This window comes from Salmo salar, chromosome ssa12, assembly GCF_905237065.1.
Source record: "Salmo salar chromosome ssa12, Ssal_v3.1, whole genome shotgun sequence".
NCBI lineage: Eukaryota > Metazoa > Chordata > Actinopteri > Salmoniformes > Salmonidae > Salmo > Salmo salar.
In genome coordinates this window covers 19,690,425-19,706,295 of record NC_059453.1, presented here as the reverse complement: position 1 = coordinate 19,706,295, position 15,871 = coordinate 19,690,425, and the positions used below count along the sequence as shown (strand labels likewise).

Below are 15,871 nucleotides of genomic sequence, written 5' to 3'. Positions count from 1 at the left end.
ATTTTTGTATTTATTCCAAGTTCTTGGTATACCATTGGTCTCAGTTGACATCTGACACTACAGTATGGAAGAGATACGTTTATCAGAGCAATCAGATATTCTGATCCCATTGCAACAGTATTGATGAGTGTTAAGGGAACGGTTTGTCGGGGCTTTAAATTGACATCAGTATTGATTGTGGAGAAGCAATCAGATAATGTATGACGTGTCAAACTTAAGGTCCACGAGACGGATCCGGACAAATTGGGTGAAGACCGAATGCGGCCCGCAGGGGAAATGAGTTTGACACCCCTGATCTATGACCAGCCTGAGGCAGTAACGTAGGGAAATACAGTCAGGTCCAAAATTACTGACACCCTTGATAAAGATGAACAAATTAAATTAAATCATTCAAATACTGAGCTGAATTATACGCTCAGTTGTTTTATTATTATATTATTTTATACTAATACAATTCCTCAGAGAAAGAGATTTTGAGAAGTAATATTTTTCTCTCAAAACGATAGGGGCTAAAATTATGGGCATCCCTGTTTTCAATACCTCACCTTGCGAGGATAAAGCACCAGTTCCAATCCATGTGCCAAAGGCGTTTACATTTGTTGGATGACATAAAAATAGAGCTCTTTGGTCACACACACCAGTGGTGGGTTTTGAGTTGAAAAAAGACAGTAAGCAGAAAATAACCCCATGGGCAGTCCATAAGAGCAGACAAATGATACCAAAGATCTTAAAAGGCTCTGTATGGAGGAACGGTGCAAGATCCCTCCAAAGTGTTCTCCAATCTCATAAAATATTTTACAAAAAGTCTCTGTGCTGTTATCCTCACAATGTCTGGTTTTGGAAAGTTATTGAAAACAATCATTTTGACCCATATCTTTTTTTATTAGCATAAAATATAATTTCCAAAAATAATTTATCATACAATAACGCTCAGTACTAGTACTTATTTTTTATACAGCCTTTTTTTCTTTCATCTTTATCAAGGGTGCCAATAATTTTGGACCTGACTGTAGATAGACCCTACAGTGTAAATTCATTGATCACCGCATCCCTCTATTGGTCAAAGCCAGGACAACACTGAAACAGTAAAAATACGTTTTAGTCACATTTCTGCAGATTTTTTTTATTCCAAATACATTTCTCGTAGCCTCCCTCTGTCCATCCACCTATCCCTTCCTCTCTCCATCCATCCATCATTCTGGTACAGCGTCACCAAGCCACTTGAGGTAGGGTGGGTTGCCCTGCTCTATAGGTAGGCTGATGACCTCTGCTACTTCATACGGGTGATTGGACCTGTTAGCAAGCAAACACAGCATGAGTCACACACACACACACAGTAGACAAATGCATGTACGCACACACACACAGTACACCCCTGCTATGAGTCACTGATAAATGTCAATGGTAATTCTGGGAAAGGACTGATAAAACACCCCACTGCCTGATTTGGTATGTAGACTACATATCATCCCTATAACTGAGGGAAATACTAGAACGCACGCACACATGTACACACATGTACACACACAACGCTTACCTAACATATTCTGCCAGAGATGCAACCTTAGAACTTCTGGTCTTTATCATCTAAAAGCAGGAAGAAACTAGTTAGATCTTTAGCTACACCACGCTCAGATAAACCAAGCATATATAGTCGTCATTCAATGTACAATAACAGTACTAGCTATTCCATTAGGCCTATATGTTTGGTCATGGACTTGCAGGGCAGCATATACAGACACTGTAGGTCCATGTCGAACCAGGAATAAAAAGACGTGTGAATGCTCACCAGCAAAACTTCACTATCCTCCTGGATCTTCCCCTGCCATTCATATCTGACAAGAAACAGAGACATGTTGCCAATCCCAATCATTAACCCTTCCATTCCCTTCATCTGTGTGGTGGAGTGCCTGGATACAGCCCTTAGCCGTGGTAACGTAATTATGGTATACGATCTGATATACCACGGCTGTCAGCCAATCAGCATTCAGGGCTTGAACCACCCAGTTTCTAATCTCTGATCCGTCATGGTCCACACTTACACAGATGTGATTTTGGGGACGATGTTGACACAAGCAGCCAGCTTCTTCTCAACGATCCCTCTGTCAGGTGGGGGGGGGAAGAGACAATGACAACAACCAATCAGACTGGATGGATTAACTGCATCCAGCACAATATGGTGAACAAATACATGATTCAGACTACAGGGCCGACGCAAACCATACCGGCTCTGATATTTCCTTTTGACATTGTCCTTTCCAGCACGGTTCAAGCAGCCCTGGTGGATGTGTAACCAGTTCAGCTCAACCTGGCTCAGTTTGGCCCTATAGTGTGACGTCGCATTCAGGAGAGTGCAACTTTCTGAACATTGCCGATAGAAATGTCTTATAGCGGTGACATCTGACATGATTCCCAATTCTACATAGCAGAGAGGAATGTTTGTGTATGTCTGTGTCTATCCGTTACCTGGCCAGATCTTTGGCCACCTGTTCGTTGGGGCAGGTGACAAAGGCAGCGGAGTGTGTGCCCGACGTGTAGGTCTCGGATGCCATGGAGAACGCTCTCAATCCCACAGTCCTCAGCAGCGTGAGCATCAACACACTAAGCAACGCAATCTATGGGGTTGCCATGGAAACAGAGGTTAGGAGATGAATTGACAGACAACATTCTATGGTGGAAATATTTCACCAGAAATACAGTAAATCAAATCACCCACTTCACTGTTTCTGCATATTACAATGGCTAGGACTAGTCTACATTTTGCTACACTGTATGTTACATTTGGCAAGACAACAAGCATATACGAACTGGATTGCAGACAGCTTAGCAACTTCTTGAATATGTCTCTTCTACTTGACTACAGCTTGACTACTTGTGGTTTGGGACACATACTCACCACAAAGAATGCCCTCAGATGTCCACCAGCCTGCAATCCTTCTGTAGCAGGCAGTCCAAAGCGCATTGCCTAAGCAGCACTCTGCAGCTGGGGAAAGTGACATACATGCATTAGCAATCATACATGGCAGGCCGGGGGAGATGACGTTCAATGAGTTCATAGCATGACAAGCAACCACACAAGTTCTGCCATAGGCAAACGTCCAAATAGTGAAAAGTACAATTCTGTTTATGGACTAGCACTAGCTAAAAGCACAGCATACAGTACGAAGCTAGATAGCGAGGCTAATTGTGTGTGACTTTACTGTGTTTGCTCAACTCGCTGTAACTTGACACGTGCAAATGCAGGACAGGACTTTTGCAAAATGGTCGAAACGAAAGAAACCTCCGATACGAAATGTACAATCATGCCATGCAAAGGCTCTTCAATATCGGGAAAGCAAATACATTCATATGCTACAGCAACTCAAACTGTCCAACTAAAATTACCTTAGACAGTAGCAGTTTCGATGCAATGTGTGCTGTTGGCACTCTCTAACGTAAAGATTCATTTCTGCCGTAAAGCAGGATCTGTTGTTTACCAATTGGTCGTAAATGCAAAAGCAGCGCTGGAAGCTCGAGAATTATGTTGATATGGTAACGTTTTCAAATATTATGTGGAAAATGTATTATTAGTAGTAATGCTAGTGGTATACCGACAGTCGTAGTGGTTTTATTGACGTCGTTTCGCGTATAAATGTAAGCGTATATAAATGCTAAACTGGTTTATGGCTGCAATGTCAACTCTGGCCAGTAGAAGGCGACCATAATCCATAAAATATACACCACCACGACAAGCAAGACCAGAAATGAATTCACTGTAACGTTTGTCAGTGTTGTATTTTATTGACTTTTATTGGTTAAAAATCATCACATCAAGAAAATATTTTTTAACACCATATTCTTTTTTGTTGCAGTTTATTGCAACACAGAGAAAGTACACACATTCCTAGCTACATCACATCCGGCCGTGATTGGGAGTCTCATAGGGCGGGCACAATTGGCCCAGCGTGGTCCAGGTTTGGCCGGGGTAGGCCGTCGTTGTAAATAAGAATTTGTTCTTAACTGACCAAGCTAAATAAAGGTTAAATTAAAAAACAAACATTTTTAAAATTATTTCCATAGTTTAGTAAAGAACAAAATTGGCGTATTTTCACAGAAATTATTTTTATTCCAAAATAAAAAAGAATTCTCTGGACCCTGAAAGGAAATAAGTCAAGGGAGAGATACAAATAGTTCCTCTCCTTGTATCTGAGCACAATAACACAGCATACTGACTGAGTAGGCTAAATTAGACTTTTTACAGAAAGCACATAGTAATGCCCTTAAATATAGTTCTATTATTTTTGAACACCCCAATACCGGTAGATTCAATTACATATTATATAGATATGGATGGGTGGGTCGGTCGATAGATAGGCTACATCAGACAGAGGCATGACATTGATGAGTGTCATTTTGCATTAGGAGATTATCTGTGGTCAAACTACAGTCAGAGATTAGTTTCAATATACTTAGAGGCATGTTTTGGCCAATGATACATGAAAAACATGAACATCTAATAAGCATTAATATGTACATTGAAACTTGGGATTTCTCATTTTATAACTATAAAAAATATATCTGTGATGAAGAGATCTGTTTTGGTAGTAGCTGTGATGAACTCTACACCACAATAGCTTTGCCTTCTCGCCAGACTTAAGAACTATGCTTTGGGCCAACTAATGAATGCAAGTCAGTTATAAGTCAGTTATATGACTGAATGCCCCACCCCCACACACTTATCCTGACTCCTCCTCCTCCACCCCTCCAACCCCTCTCCCCTCCTCCTGTCCTCCCTCCATCCCTCTGGTCCTCCCCAAGCACTGGTTCCCCCCTCCACGCCTCCATCTATCACTCCTTCCCACTCCCTACCCTTCAATACTCACACGCCCCACCCCCCTTTACTCCCCCATCCTCCTTTCATCCCTACTTTCCTCCCTCAGTACTCCTGGTACCCTACAGCCCCCTCACCATTCATCCCCTGATAGGAGGACCCCCCCACAGGGTCTCCTTGTCCCAGGTTGTTCCCCCCGGCCGTGAAGGAGGTGTAGGGGTCCCCGGCCGCCCCAGCATCCAGGCTGGGGTCTATGTAGTCCTGGGAGAATAGAGCAGCGTCTGCCCCCAGCTTGTACCTCTGATAGCCGAAGAAGGACTGGGCCGCCTTGGGGAGGGAGGGAGGAGGTGGGTGAAGAGAGTGGTGTGGGAGGGCATAGTTGGGGTTGGGGGGTGAGGTGAAGTGAAGAGGGAAGGAGGTGGGGAGGTAGAGGGGTGTAGGTTGGGGGTGAGGTGAAGGGAAATGGGAGGGAGGTAGGGTGAAGAAGGTGGAGGAGGTTAAGGGGTAAGGTGGAGAGGAGTGGGTAGGTTGGGAAGGGAAGTTTTGAGGGGGTAGTTGAATGGTGGATGGGTATCGTAGGGGGTGGAGGTGGAGGTTTGGGGTGGATGGGGTGTGGTTAGGTAGAGGTGTAAGAGATGATAAACAAATGCAGCATTTGTGGATTAGGTTTGAAAGGGAGAAAGAAAAAGAAAGAAAGAAAGAAAGAAAGAAAGAAAGAAAGAAAGAAAGAAAGAAAGAAAGAAAGAAAGAAAGAAAGAAAGAAAGAAAGAAAGAAAGAAAGAAAGAATTAGTTGTTAGTTGTCTGGAAAGCTAGGTTAAATCTTTATTAAATTGCTTGATTGCATCCCAAATGGCACCCCTTTCCCTTTATAGCTCTGTTCAAAAGTAGGGCACTATATAGGGAATAGGGTGCCCTTTTAGACACAGGCCTTAAGTCACTCAGGGTCAATTAGTTATCAAAGCAGTTGTTAAGCTGTTTTTTGGTTTGGTGAAAACAAACATTCACACTCTTCAGATAAAAAAGACAAGAGCACAAGAAGATATGCAGTAAATGTGATAAAAATGTATTTTCACTAAATGTGCATATTTATTGAATAGCTAAAGCATTTTAAAAGCTTTTGAGTTATAAAGACAAACTACTTTGCCAGCCTTTCACAAAATGGTGGAGGTAGCCTACCGTAGGTGCCTGCCTACGCTGTGTGTGTATCTGTGTGTCTGCGTGTGTGTGTGTCTGTGTGCGTGATACAGATATTTCAGTCACAGCAGTGTCTGACTAGAAGCAATAAGAGGTTAGCAGCAGAGGGATTGGAGATAGAGGTTTCCTACTAGAACAACACCTTATATTAGTGGGATAGGGGGCTGGGGGTGAAAAGTTGTAATTGCAGACTGAAGTTTTAAAAGCAAAGGGAGCTAGAAGGTTATTAGAAGAACACAGATTATATTAGTTGGATGGTGGGCTGAGGGGTGAACAGCTTCTGGTATTCCTCGTCGAAGGACACACTCTTTAGCCTCTCCACGGAGAAGAGAGTCAGCCCACCCTAGAGGAGAGAGAGAGACCAGGTAGGACATAGGGATCAAAGGTCATGGCAGAGGTGCTAGTTGGTCCCGATGGCTCAGTGGCTTGAGCATGGTGCTGGCAACAACAGTTTTGTGGGGTCCATTCCCACATGGACCATGTGCTAAAAATATGTTTCAGTGTTGACAGTTTAATAAGTTGCTCTGGATAGAAGTGCCTGCTAAATGAGGAGGGTCCTATACTTAGATGTCTAGGCCCATTGGTGGCTGTTCTTTTGAACATTTTCACTGAAGATACTGTAAAATTAAGATGCCATAAAATGAAGATAGGGATGAAGTGGTAGTGAAAATAAAGGAGTAAAGTGTACCATACCCAGGTGAATATGGAGAAGAAGGCGAAGGTGATAGCAGCGCGAGCGGCATCCCCTCCCTCCCTCAGGGGGTTGTCCTCCTGCTTCGCCACCTGCCATTGGTTGGTCAGGAAGCAGAACCCCACGAACCACATGAAGGACCAGAACGCTACGGGGAGAATGAAAGAGAGAGAGAGAGAGAGAGAGAGAGAGAGGAAAGAGGAGGGAGAGGGATGAAAAGGAGGAGGGAGAGAGGGAGAGAAGGGGAGGAGGATGGAAGGGAGAGAGAGAGGGAGAAGGATGAAAGGGAGAGAGAGGGAGGTAGAGGGACAGGGTGAGAGAGGAGGGAGGGATGAAAGGAGGATGAGGGAGCAGCAAGGAAGGAAAGGAGGGCGAGAGGGAGAAAACAGAAGTTAGAAAGGTTACATTGAATCTTACATGTTAGCTCACTAGAACTAAAGGGACAGAAAGGGAGGGATGAGATAAAGAGAGAGAGAGGGGGATGAGTGGAAGACAGAGGTTGCTGATACATATTGTCTAATCACGGTGCTTGTTACATACAGGTAAGTTCAGGGCCCGAATGATGATGGTTAGCCAAGATCAATATAGTAAAGATCATATCATATTACCACAGAGAGAGGTGGAGAAATGGAGAGAGAGAGAAAACAAGATGGAGAAAAAGGAGAGAGAGAAAGTAAATGCAGAGAGAGAGAGGAGAGAGAAAGAAAGAGATGGAGAGAGAGAGATAACATCTGAAAATCTATGTACGCAACCAATAAACTTTGATTTGATTTGAAATAAAGAAGCAGGCTCACTTTAAAACTCAACACTCAGTGACCATGTCATACCCTCTTGTCACTCAGTAACCTGTTCCTACGGTAACTACATCCGCCTCAGAAGGCAGAACCCCTGTCACACACAGTCTAATACGCTCTTAATGGATGTGTCTTTCTCTCCCTCTCCCATGACAGGAAGAGAGCAGCAACAATAGACAACCAGTAGTTGAAAACCACAGTAGATAGACCATTTTGGTTTCTGTTTCTGTTGATGTTAAGCTCCTTCTCATTAAATGAGCAGGTGGGACACAGACATTACCCACCCTCTTCCACATCTCTCCCCTCTCTCCATCCACACACATCTCTCCCCTCTCTCCCCATCCATCCTCTCGCTCATTTTCCCTTTACTCCCTCTCCATACATCTCCTCCCTCTCTCTTCCTTGCTCCCCCTCTCCACTCACCTGAAACCCCTACGTCTGCCAGTACAGCCTTCTTGCGGTCCTTGACTGAGCTGATCTGTGGGAAGTAGACATCCAGGGCCAGGAAGGCCAGACAGCAGAGAAAGGCCACGGTTCCCATGAACAGTCCATAGTTACACGCATTCTGGTTCCTGTCAAATCAATCAATCAATCAATATCTGTATTGTACCAATGGGGAAATGTGTGGGACAACAACACAAGTAATAACAGTCATAACAGATGAGATACACATATGGAATATCAAAGAGATCAGATAGAGTCATAAAAGAGGAGCAGTATCTACTACAGTGTGTGTGTGTGTGTGTGTGTGTGTGTGTGTCACCTGTTGAAGATACAGAACTCCTGGGCCTCGTCAGGTCGGTTTACGTAACCCTCGTTGGCTATAGAACCAAAGATCACAATGGAGAAAAACTAGAAAGAGAGAAGGATAGGAGGGAGGGAAGGAGAGATTAGGATAGGGGAGGAGGGGAGAGGAGGGAAGGATCAGAAAGAAGTGTGTTGAGTGTCAGCCATACACACCAGGATAATAGACTATACCTACACCTACTATACACACACTACTATACACACACTAGCCCTAGGACCATACCTCAGGACTACCTGGCCTGATGATAAAAGAGTTTATATGTCTGAGGTTTTGACTAAAGTATTCCACTCTGAAACCATATAACTTTGTGAAATGTATTAGAATTATAAGACTATAATAATGTGTTAAAAACTATAATCTAATACTGTGTGTGAGTAGACTGTTTAAGACTATGACACTGTTACTATTTCAAAATGAACAGGGCATAGTTGATAAGACGACCTCGTGAAAGGAACAGGAAAATGGGCCTCCCTAAATTAGGGAGGGGAACAACTGCCCGAAAACGGCTAGGCTGGCAAAAGATAAGGAGACAGGTGGTATGTTTACCGTGGAAAAATTCAGCCGCCTAAAGCGGGGTAGAGTTCTCTACTGATGCGAGTTAATTTGTGTGTGTGTGTGGTAATATAAAAGGCTGTGTGCATTGTATGAATTTTAGAGCTCTCGTAAATAAACATCCTGATTATTGTAGGCCGGGTCTCAGTCTGTTTCCTTCAACCGGAACCTTACACCTTCTGGTATACACACTGAGTAGTTCAATTGAAGTTCGGTTTAAGAACATTGATAACTTAATTCCCGTATCACCTGATGACTGCTTGCTGTCCCCAGTCCACCTGGCCGTGCTGCTGCTCCAGTTTCAACTGTTCTGCCTGCGGCTATGGAACCCTGACCTGTTCACCTGACGTGCTACCTGTCCCAGACATGCTGTTTTCAACTCTCTAGAGACAGCAGGAGCAGTAGAGATACTCTGAATGATCGGCTATGAAAAGCCAACTGACATTTACTCCTGAGGTGCTGACCTGTTGCACCCTCGACAACCGCTGTGATTATTATTATTTGACCCTGCTGGTCATCTATGAACATTTGAACATCTTGGCCATGTTCTGTTATAATCTCCACCCGGCACAGCCAGAAGAGGACTGGCCAGCCCTCAGAGCCTGGTTTCTCTCTAGGTTTCTTCCTAGGTTCTGGCCTTTCTAGGGAGTTTTTCCTATCCACCGTGCTTCTACACCTGCATTGCTTGCTGTTTGGGGTTTTAGGCTGGGTTTCTGTACAGCACTTTGTGACATCAGCTGATGTAAGAAGGGCTTTATAAATACATTTGATTGATATCTACTGAAACACACAGAGATAATATACCTACAGTACTTCCCTACAGTATAAACACTGGCAGAATATATCTACAGTCAGTGGTGTAAAGTACTAAAGTAAAAATACTTTAAAAGTACTACTTAAGTTGTTTTGAGTATCTGTACTTTACTATTTATATTTTTGACAACTTTTACTTTCACTTCATCCCTAAAGAAAATATTATACTTTTTATTCCATACATTTGCCTGACCACCAAAAGAAAATGGTCAAATTCAAGCACTTATCAAGAGAACACACGGTCATCCCTACTGCCTCTGGCCTGGCGGACTCACTAAACACAAATGCATCATTTGTAAATAATGTCTGAGTGTTGGAGTGTGCCCCTGGCTATCCGTACATTTTAAAAAACAAGAACATGGAGCCATCTGCTTTGCTTAATAGAAGGAATTTTAAATGATTTAAACTTTTCATTTTGATACTTAAACATATTTTAGCAATTACATTTACTGTTGATACTTAAGTATATTTAGAACCAAATACTTTTAGACTTTTACTCAAGTAGGATTTTACTGGCTGACATTCACTTTTACTTGAGTAACTTTCTATATATTGTTTTACTCAAGTATGACAATTGGGTACTTGTTCCCCCTCTGCCTACAGTACTACATTACAGTATAAACACTGGCAGAATACACCTACAGTAATTCAGTAAAGTATACACATTGGCAGAACATACTACAGTACTTCATTCTATTTTCTTTTTTACTCAAGTATGACAATTGGGTACTTGTTCCACCAATGCTTACAGTACTACACTACAGTATAAACACTGGCAGAATATACCTACAGTACTTCACTACAGTATAAACATTGGCAGAATATACCTACAGTACTTCACTAAACACAGGCAGAATATAGGGCTCAAGCTATTTCTACTAAAGGGGCAAATCCTATATTTCACTTAAGTCAAATGTTCACTTAGTTGTTTATTGATGACAATGGACTTGTGAATTTCCCTAAGAGAAAAGGTCCTATCTATCTAAACCACTGAGAGAAAAGGTCCTATCTATCTAAACCACTGAGAGAAAAGGTCCTATCTATCTAAACCACTGAGAGAAAAGGTCCTATCTATCTAAACCACTGAGAGAAAAGGTCCTATCTATCTAAACCACTGAGAGAAAAGGTCCTATCTATCTAAACCACTGAGAGAAAAGGTCCTATCTATCTAAACCACTGAGAGAAAAGGTCCTATCTATCTAAACCACTGAGAGAAAAGGTTCTATCTATCTAAACCACTGAGAGAAAAGGTCCTATCTATCTAAACCACTGAGAGAAAAGGTCCTATCTATCTAAACCACTGAGAGAAAAGGTCCTATCTATCTAAACCACTGAGAGAAAAGGTCCTATCTATCTAAACCACTGAGAGAAAAGGTCCTATCTAACTAAACCACTGAGAGAAAAGGTCCTATCTATCTAAACCACTGAGAGAAAAGATGTCAATCCCCCCCTTCCTGTTCTGGCTGCCTTTATTTTCTTCTATCTTGAGCACTGGTCCCTCTTTAGCACTCATCTAATTGAAGTGATCTGTGAAGAATGAGAGCGATAGAGAGAGGGATGGATAGAGGGAGGGATGGATGCTACTGATCTCTCATCTCCCCTAGGTCCTCTTGAGAAAGGAAGCACACACACACCTCATTCCAATTATTGTCTATCATTCTAATGCCAAAATAGGGCAAACACATACACACATGAAAGGTGTTCATGCATACTTTTTGGGTATTATTTTTGGTAGAATGGTTTCTGATGCCTTATTTGAATATTAGACCTGCATTGGAGCTGAAAGGAACCATATCGTTCCACATGAAGACTCAAATCAGAGTGTGTATGTGAGTGTGTGTGTGTGTAGGGGATTTCCCTTCATATTAATTGGACCTTTTACTCTCTATATTAAAACCCCCTGGTGTTTCCCCCAGTAAATCCCACACAATGCTTTGAGAATCAACATCCCCCTTGGGACTTAGTGATGTCTTTCACACACAAACACACCACTGCATTTCAGATCAACAGACAAATTAAATGGCATCCTATTCCCTATATAGCACACTACTTTTGATCATTGCCATATGCTATCTAGGGAATAGGGTGCCATTTGGGACTCACCCTAAGTCGCTGATTGGGTTAGAAAAAGTCTTGGGTCAGAATTGTATTTGGCATCACATGGAATGTTCTCTATCTCTTCCTCCCTTTCTCTTGCTCTCTCTCTCCCTCCTCTCTCCCCCCTTTCTCTCTCCCTCTCTCGTAGGTAAAATGTGTTTTCTCCAAGGCCCTGTCCTGTAGCCTTCTCATCTCAATGCCCCAGGCCCAAATCAAAGCAGGCATTGTGCAGGCCACCACGTGGGGTCCTGATCTTGTGACAATCCGATGGGCCATTTTGAAATTAGGCATTAGGTTTGCCAGAATAATTTATATGTGTGTGTGTGCATGAGCCTGTGTGCGCATGTGTCTGCAATAGCGCCTGTGTGTGTGTGTGTGTGTGTGTGTGTGTGTGTGTGTGTGTGTGTGTGTGTGTGTGTGTGTGTGTGCACAGTACTCTGACCTCTAGTCATTAAGCCTAATGTGTTTAGCAGTATGGTGTCAGAATGTGGGGCACATTGGTACTGACAGGCCCCTGACCATAGAATCCTGATTCTTGCCCAGAGGTTCCAAGCCCCTTCTAGAGATTATATTTCTATGCTGTTGACCTCTGACACCAAATTCAACACTACTGAACATATAGGTAATATACTGCTAATGTACATGCGCAGTCCATATAACTTTACAGAAGGAGGAAAGAGAAAGAAAACAAGAGAGAACGAGAGAGCGAGATGTTAGATGAGATCTCTCTCTCATGTGTGATTCTGCAACTGTATTGCTACTTAGCCTGTATATACTATAACTCAACACCAGCCAGAGAGATGGAGGTAGAGACAGACAGAATAAGGAGAGAGAGAGAGAGAGCGCGATAGATAGAGAGAATAAGAAGGAGAAAGAGAATAAAGGAAGAGAGACATTCGAGAGAAAGAATAAGAAAGAGGGAAAACATGAAAACAACTGACACCTTTACATGTTTAGTCCTAATTGCTGCTGTTACCATAGGTACAGTAACCAAGGTGTTTCTCTGAGGTCACGCCTGGAAGCGGAGCTGCAGATGTCTACACAGGAAATTATTATCATCCATGAAGTGAAAACAAGAAGTGACACAGTTGTACTAATGGTGAATGTGAGAAATGTGTGTGCGTACACGTAAACACGCACATCCCTTCCCACAACATGCCATCTCTAATCAGAATCTATTCATTGAGCTGCGACCTCAACACTGTTATCCCATATAAATACAATATACCACCCATTATACCATAATTGACTTGAATGGTAAGGTCCCTTCTATAGATTATATTTCTATGATTATCCATCAGATAAACTACAGGGAGTGGATGAGTTATGTTATTTCTGTTCTGTAGCATTGGTAAGAAATAGATGAGTAGACTATACGGCAGTCTTTCTGCCCATCTGTCTCTCTGTCTGTCCTTCTGTCTGTCGCTCTCCTCGTCTATCTGTCTGTCTCTCCATCTGTCTGTCGCTCTCCTCATCTACTCTATCTATCTGTCTGTCTCTCCATCTGTCTGTCTGTTCCTAAAGGGGTATTTCTTATCAGTGGAGCAGATGGACTGAGCCTTTATCTTATTCTGTCATTGTTGTGGCCTATAGGTGACCATTCAATGGTATGTACAACCCTCTGAAAACACACCCACACACACCCCTGTGAAGGCTGCAATGCCAGAGAGTTTATTGCTTGTACTATAGGCCCACTGGATCACTATAAATAAACAATATGTAGACTAGTTATAAGTTAATTTAGTAAGGAATAGAAAGACATGAATCTTTATTTGTTTGTATTTGTTTTGGTACTTTTTTACCACAATTGGTAGTTACAGTCTTGTCCCATGGCTGCAACTCCCATATGGACTCGGGAGAGCCATGCGTCCTCCAAAACACAACCCTTCCAAGCCACATTGCTAACTTAACCCGCACCAATGTGTCTGAGGAAACGCCGTGCAGCTGGAAACCGAAGTCAGCTTGCAGGCACCTAGCCTGCCACAAGGAGTTGCTAGAGCATGATGGGACAAGGAAATCCCGGCTGGCCAAACCCTCCCCTAACCCAGAGGACACTCGGCCAATTGTGCGCCGCCTCATGGGTCTCCCGGTCACGGCCGGCTGTGACAAAGCCTGGGATCGAACCTGGGGCTGTAGTGATATCTCAAGCACTGGGATGCGGTGCCTTAGACTGCTGAGCCACTCGGGGGAGGCCCAGGCATGTATTCGTTATGCATAGCCAAAATAGTTCAATTTTTCTCAAATTCTTATGAATAACGAAAACCTAATTGTAGACGATTTACAGTTGTCACCCTATTTCCCAGGTCAAAAGTAGTGCACTGTATAGAAAATAGGGTGCCAATTGGGATGAAACCTCGGATTTAACAGATCGAACAGGGGTCAAAGCACACGCTACAACAAAACACGTGGGCACCGTGTGTATGGCTGCATTTCTCTAGGTTTAATAGCTACAACCGCTTCAAAATCGTAGGCCACATGCGTCGTGCGCCTTGTTGCTTGCATCCCCAAAACATTGACCATGTTTCAGGTTCCAACAAGACTACAACATACTTGGACAGTGCTGCCAACAAGACAGGTCTGCTATGCTTATAGTACACATGTACGCACTGGTGGGAAAGTGAGAATTGAGAAACGGGGAGGCAGCCAGCGAGAGGCGCACATTTTGAGTCAACCATACATACATAACAAACGACCGTCGTTCGGGACCGTCGCCGTTATTAGCCTGAAATGAGCAGCACGTTAGCTACTGTAACGGTAACGTTATAGGCGATATAACTGTAACGGTACTCACCCAAGAGAGGATCCGGAGGATGGTGTGTGGCTGCTGGAAGAACGTTATAGGGTTGAAAGCACCTCCAGCCATCCCAGCTCCATATGCCATGCCCTCCATTTTCGGACTCCGGACGGTGTGTGTGCGTGTTTTCTCCCTTCCCGTCACTCAGGGAACACAGAGAGTTATTCTAACGGATTTTGACACAATATTCCTCAAATCAATATGTCCCCGTATCGCCCAGTCTATTGACCCTATCTCTCTCACTTTCTCAATCGCCAACTCCCTCTTCATTCTATTTGGTCCTATCTAAAATCCCCGCTTCGTGTCTGTTGCTGTCTATCTGCCTGTGTTGTGATTTTCTCTCTCTCTCTCTGTCTCTCTCTCAATTCAATTCAAGGGCTTTATTGGAATGGGAAACATATGTTAACATTGCCAAAGCGAGTGAAGTAGATAATAAACAAAAGTGAAATACACAAAAATGAACAGTAAACATTACACTCACAGAAGTTCCAAAAGAATAAAGACATTTCAAATGTCATTTTATGTGTATATACAGTGTTGTAACGATGTGCTAATAGTTAAAGTACAAAAGGGGAAATAAATAAACATAAATATGGGTTGTATTTACAATGTGTTTGTTCTTCATTGGTTGCCCTTTTCTCGTGGCAACAGGTCGCAAATCTTGCTGTTCACGCACAGAAGTTCCAAAATAATAAACACATTTCAAATGTCATATTATGTGTATATATACAGTGTTGCCATATTAGCGACTTTGTCGCTATATTTAGCGAGTATTCAGACCCCTCTAGCGACACATTTTCAAAAAATCGACTAGAGACAAATATAGAGACGTTTTCTGGTGTTATTGGAGACTGACGTGAAAGCACGTATCGTTCTTACTCTTCTCAACGAGCAGCGGGTGCTGCCGTTGGCCCCACCCCAGTCCCAAAGCACTCATAGTCCTCGCGCAGCAGTCCCTCCCAGCTGCAGTCAGAGCAGGAGATGTTCACCCCTCCACCTCCAGACTGCAAATGAATCGCGCATGCGGGAAGCCGCCTGGCTGATCCAGCCCTGAATGTAAGTCAGGGCGGGATGTAAATGTAAAATGTTCTTTGTCTAAAATAAATCACTGCATTTGACTCACACAGCCTCAGTCACTTACTCACCTTGTCCACTGTGTGTGTGCCTCTCTGTGACATAAGCTAAACATCACAGTCTAAACTGTACTCTCAAAAATACAGAAAGGAGTGGGAATCAAACCCTGAATTCAAAGGCTGGTTGAAGCCGTTTATTGGAGATGATACACGGGCATACTGCCTGTATTGTAAGGCTGATTTC

At 43.1% G+C, this 15,871-nt stretch overlaps 2 protein-coding genes across 6 annotated transcripts; both read right to left on the bottom strand.

The window, feature by feature from the left end:
* Window positions 1-1,107: 1,107 nt before the first annotated feature.
* On the bottom strand, window positions 1,108-3,494 carry LOC106564433 (protein CutA homolog). Of its 4 annotated transcripts, none has more exons than XM_014130528.2 (8): window positions 3,385-3,494; window positions 2,897-2,983; window positions 2,467-2,615; window positions 2,226-2,324; window positions 2,043-2,102; window positions 1,790-1,835; window positions 1,538-1,587; window positions 1,108-1,293 (listed from the first exon to the last, which is right to left on the bottom strand). In XM_014130528.2, the coding sequence occupies exons 2-8, from the start codon at window positions 2,960-2,962 to the stop codon at window positions 1,194-1,196; spliced, it is 570 nt and encodes a 189-aa protein (XP_013986003.1). In that variant the 5' UTR covers window positions 2,963-2,983; window positions 3,385-3,494; the 3' UTR covers window positions 1,108-1,193. The 4 variants fall into 4 exon arrangements, with proteins under 4 accessions (XP_013986003.1, XP_013986004.1, XP_013986005.1 ...); XM_014130529.2 differs by having other exon boundaries at window positions 3,201-3,420; XM_014130530.2 differs by lacking the exon at window positions 2,226-2,324 and having other exon boundaries at window positions 3,385-3,493.
* A 261-nt stretch (window positions 3,495-3,755) lies between these two features.
* LOC106564430 (synaptogyrin-1) lies at window positions 3,756-15,501 on the bottom strand. 2 transcript variants are annotated; one of them, XM_014130522.2, is made up of 6 exons: window positions 15,162-15,501; window positions 14,552-14,697; window positions 8,254-8,342; window positions 7,914-8,062; window positions 6,699-6,844; window positions 3,756-5,137 (listed from the first exon to the last, which is right to left on the bottom strand). In XM_014130522.2, exons 2-6 carry the CDS (start codon window positions 14,648-14,650, stop codon window positions 4,916-4,918), a joined length of 705 nt encoding a protein of 234 aa, XP_013985997.2. In that variant the 5' UTR covers window positions 14,651-14,697; window positions 15,162-15,501; the 3' UTR covers window positions 3,756-4,915. The 2 variants fall into 2 exon arrangements, with proteins under 2 accessions (XP_013985997.2, XP_013985999.2); XM_014130524.2 differs by lacking the exon at window positions 15,162-15,501 and having other exon boundaries at window positions 3,756-6,348; window positions 14,552-14,927.
* Window positions 15,502-15,871: the final 370 nt, after the last annotated feature.

Coding starts and splice junctions, on each gene's coding strand:
- LOC106564430 (XM_014130522.2), bottom strand. CDS start 14,650: ATGGAGGGCATGGCATATGGAGCTGGGATGGCTGGAGGTGCTTTCAAC. Junction 8,343..14,551: donor TCCTCCGGATCCTCTCTTGG/GTGAGTACCGTT, acceptor CTCTCTTTCTAG/TTTTTCTCCATTGTGATCTT. Junction 5,138..6,698: donor TCTTCTCCATATTCACCTGG/GTATGGTACACT, acceptor TCCCTCCCCAAG/GCGGCCCAGTCCTTCTTCGG.
- LOC106564433 (XM_014130528.2), bottom strand. CDS start 2,962: ATGCGCTTTGGACTGCCTGCTACAGAAGGATTGCAGGCTGGTGGACAT. Junction 2,616..2,896: donor ATCTGAGGGCATTCTTTGTG/GTGAGTATGTGT, acceptor GCAACCCCATAG/ATTGCGTTGCTTAGTGTGTT. Junction 1,588..1,789: donor AGGATAGTGAAGTTTTGCTG/GTGAGCATTCAC, acceptor TCCTGCTTTTAG/ATGATAAAGACCAGAAGTTC.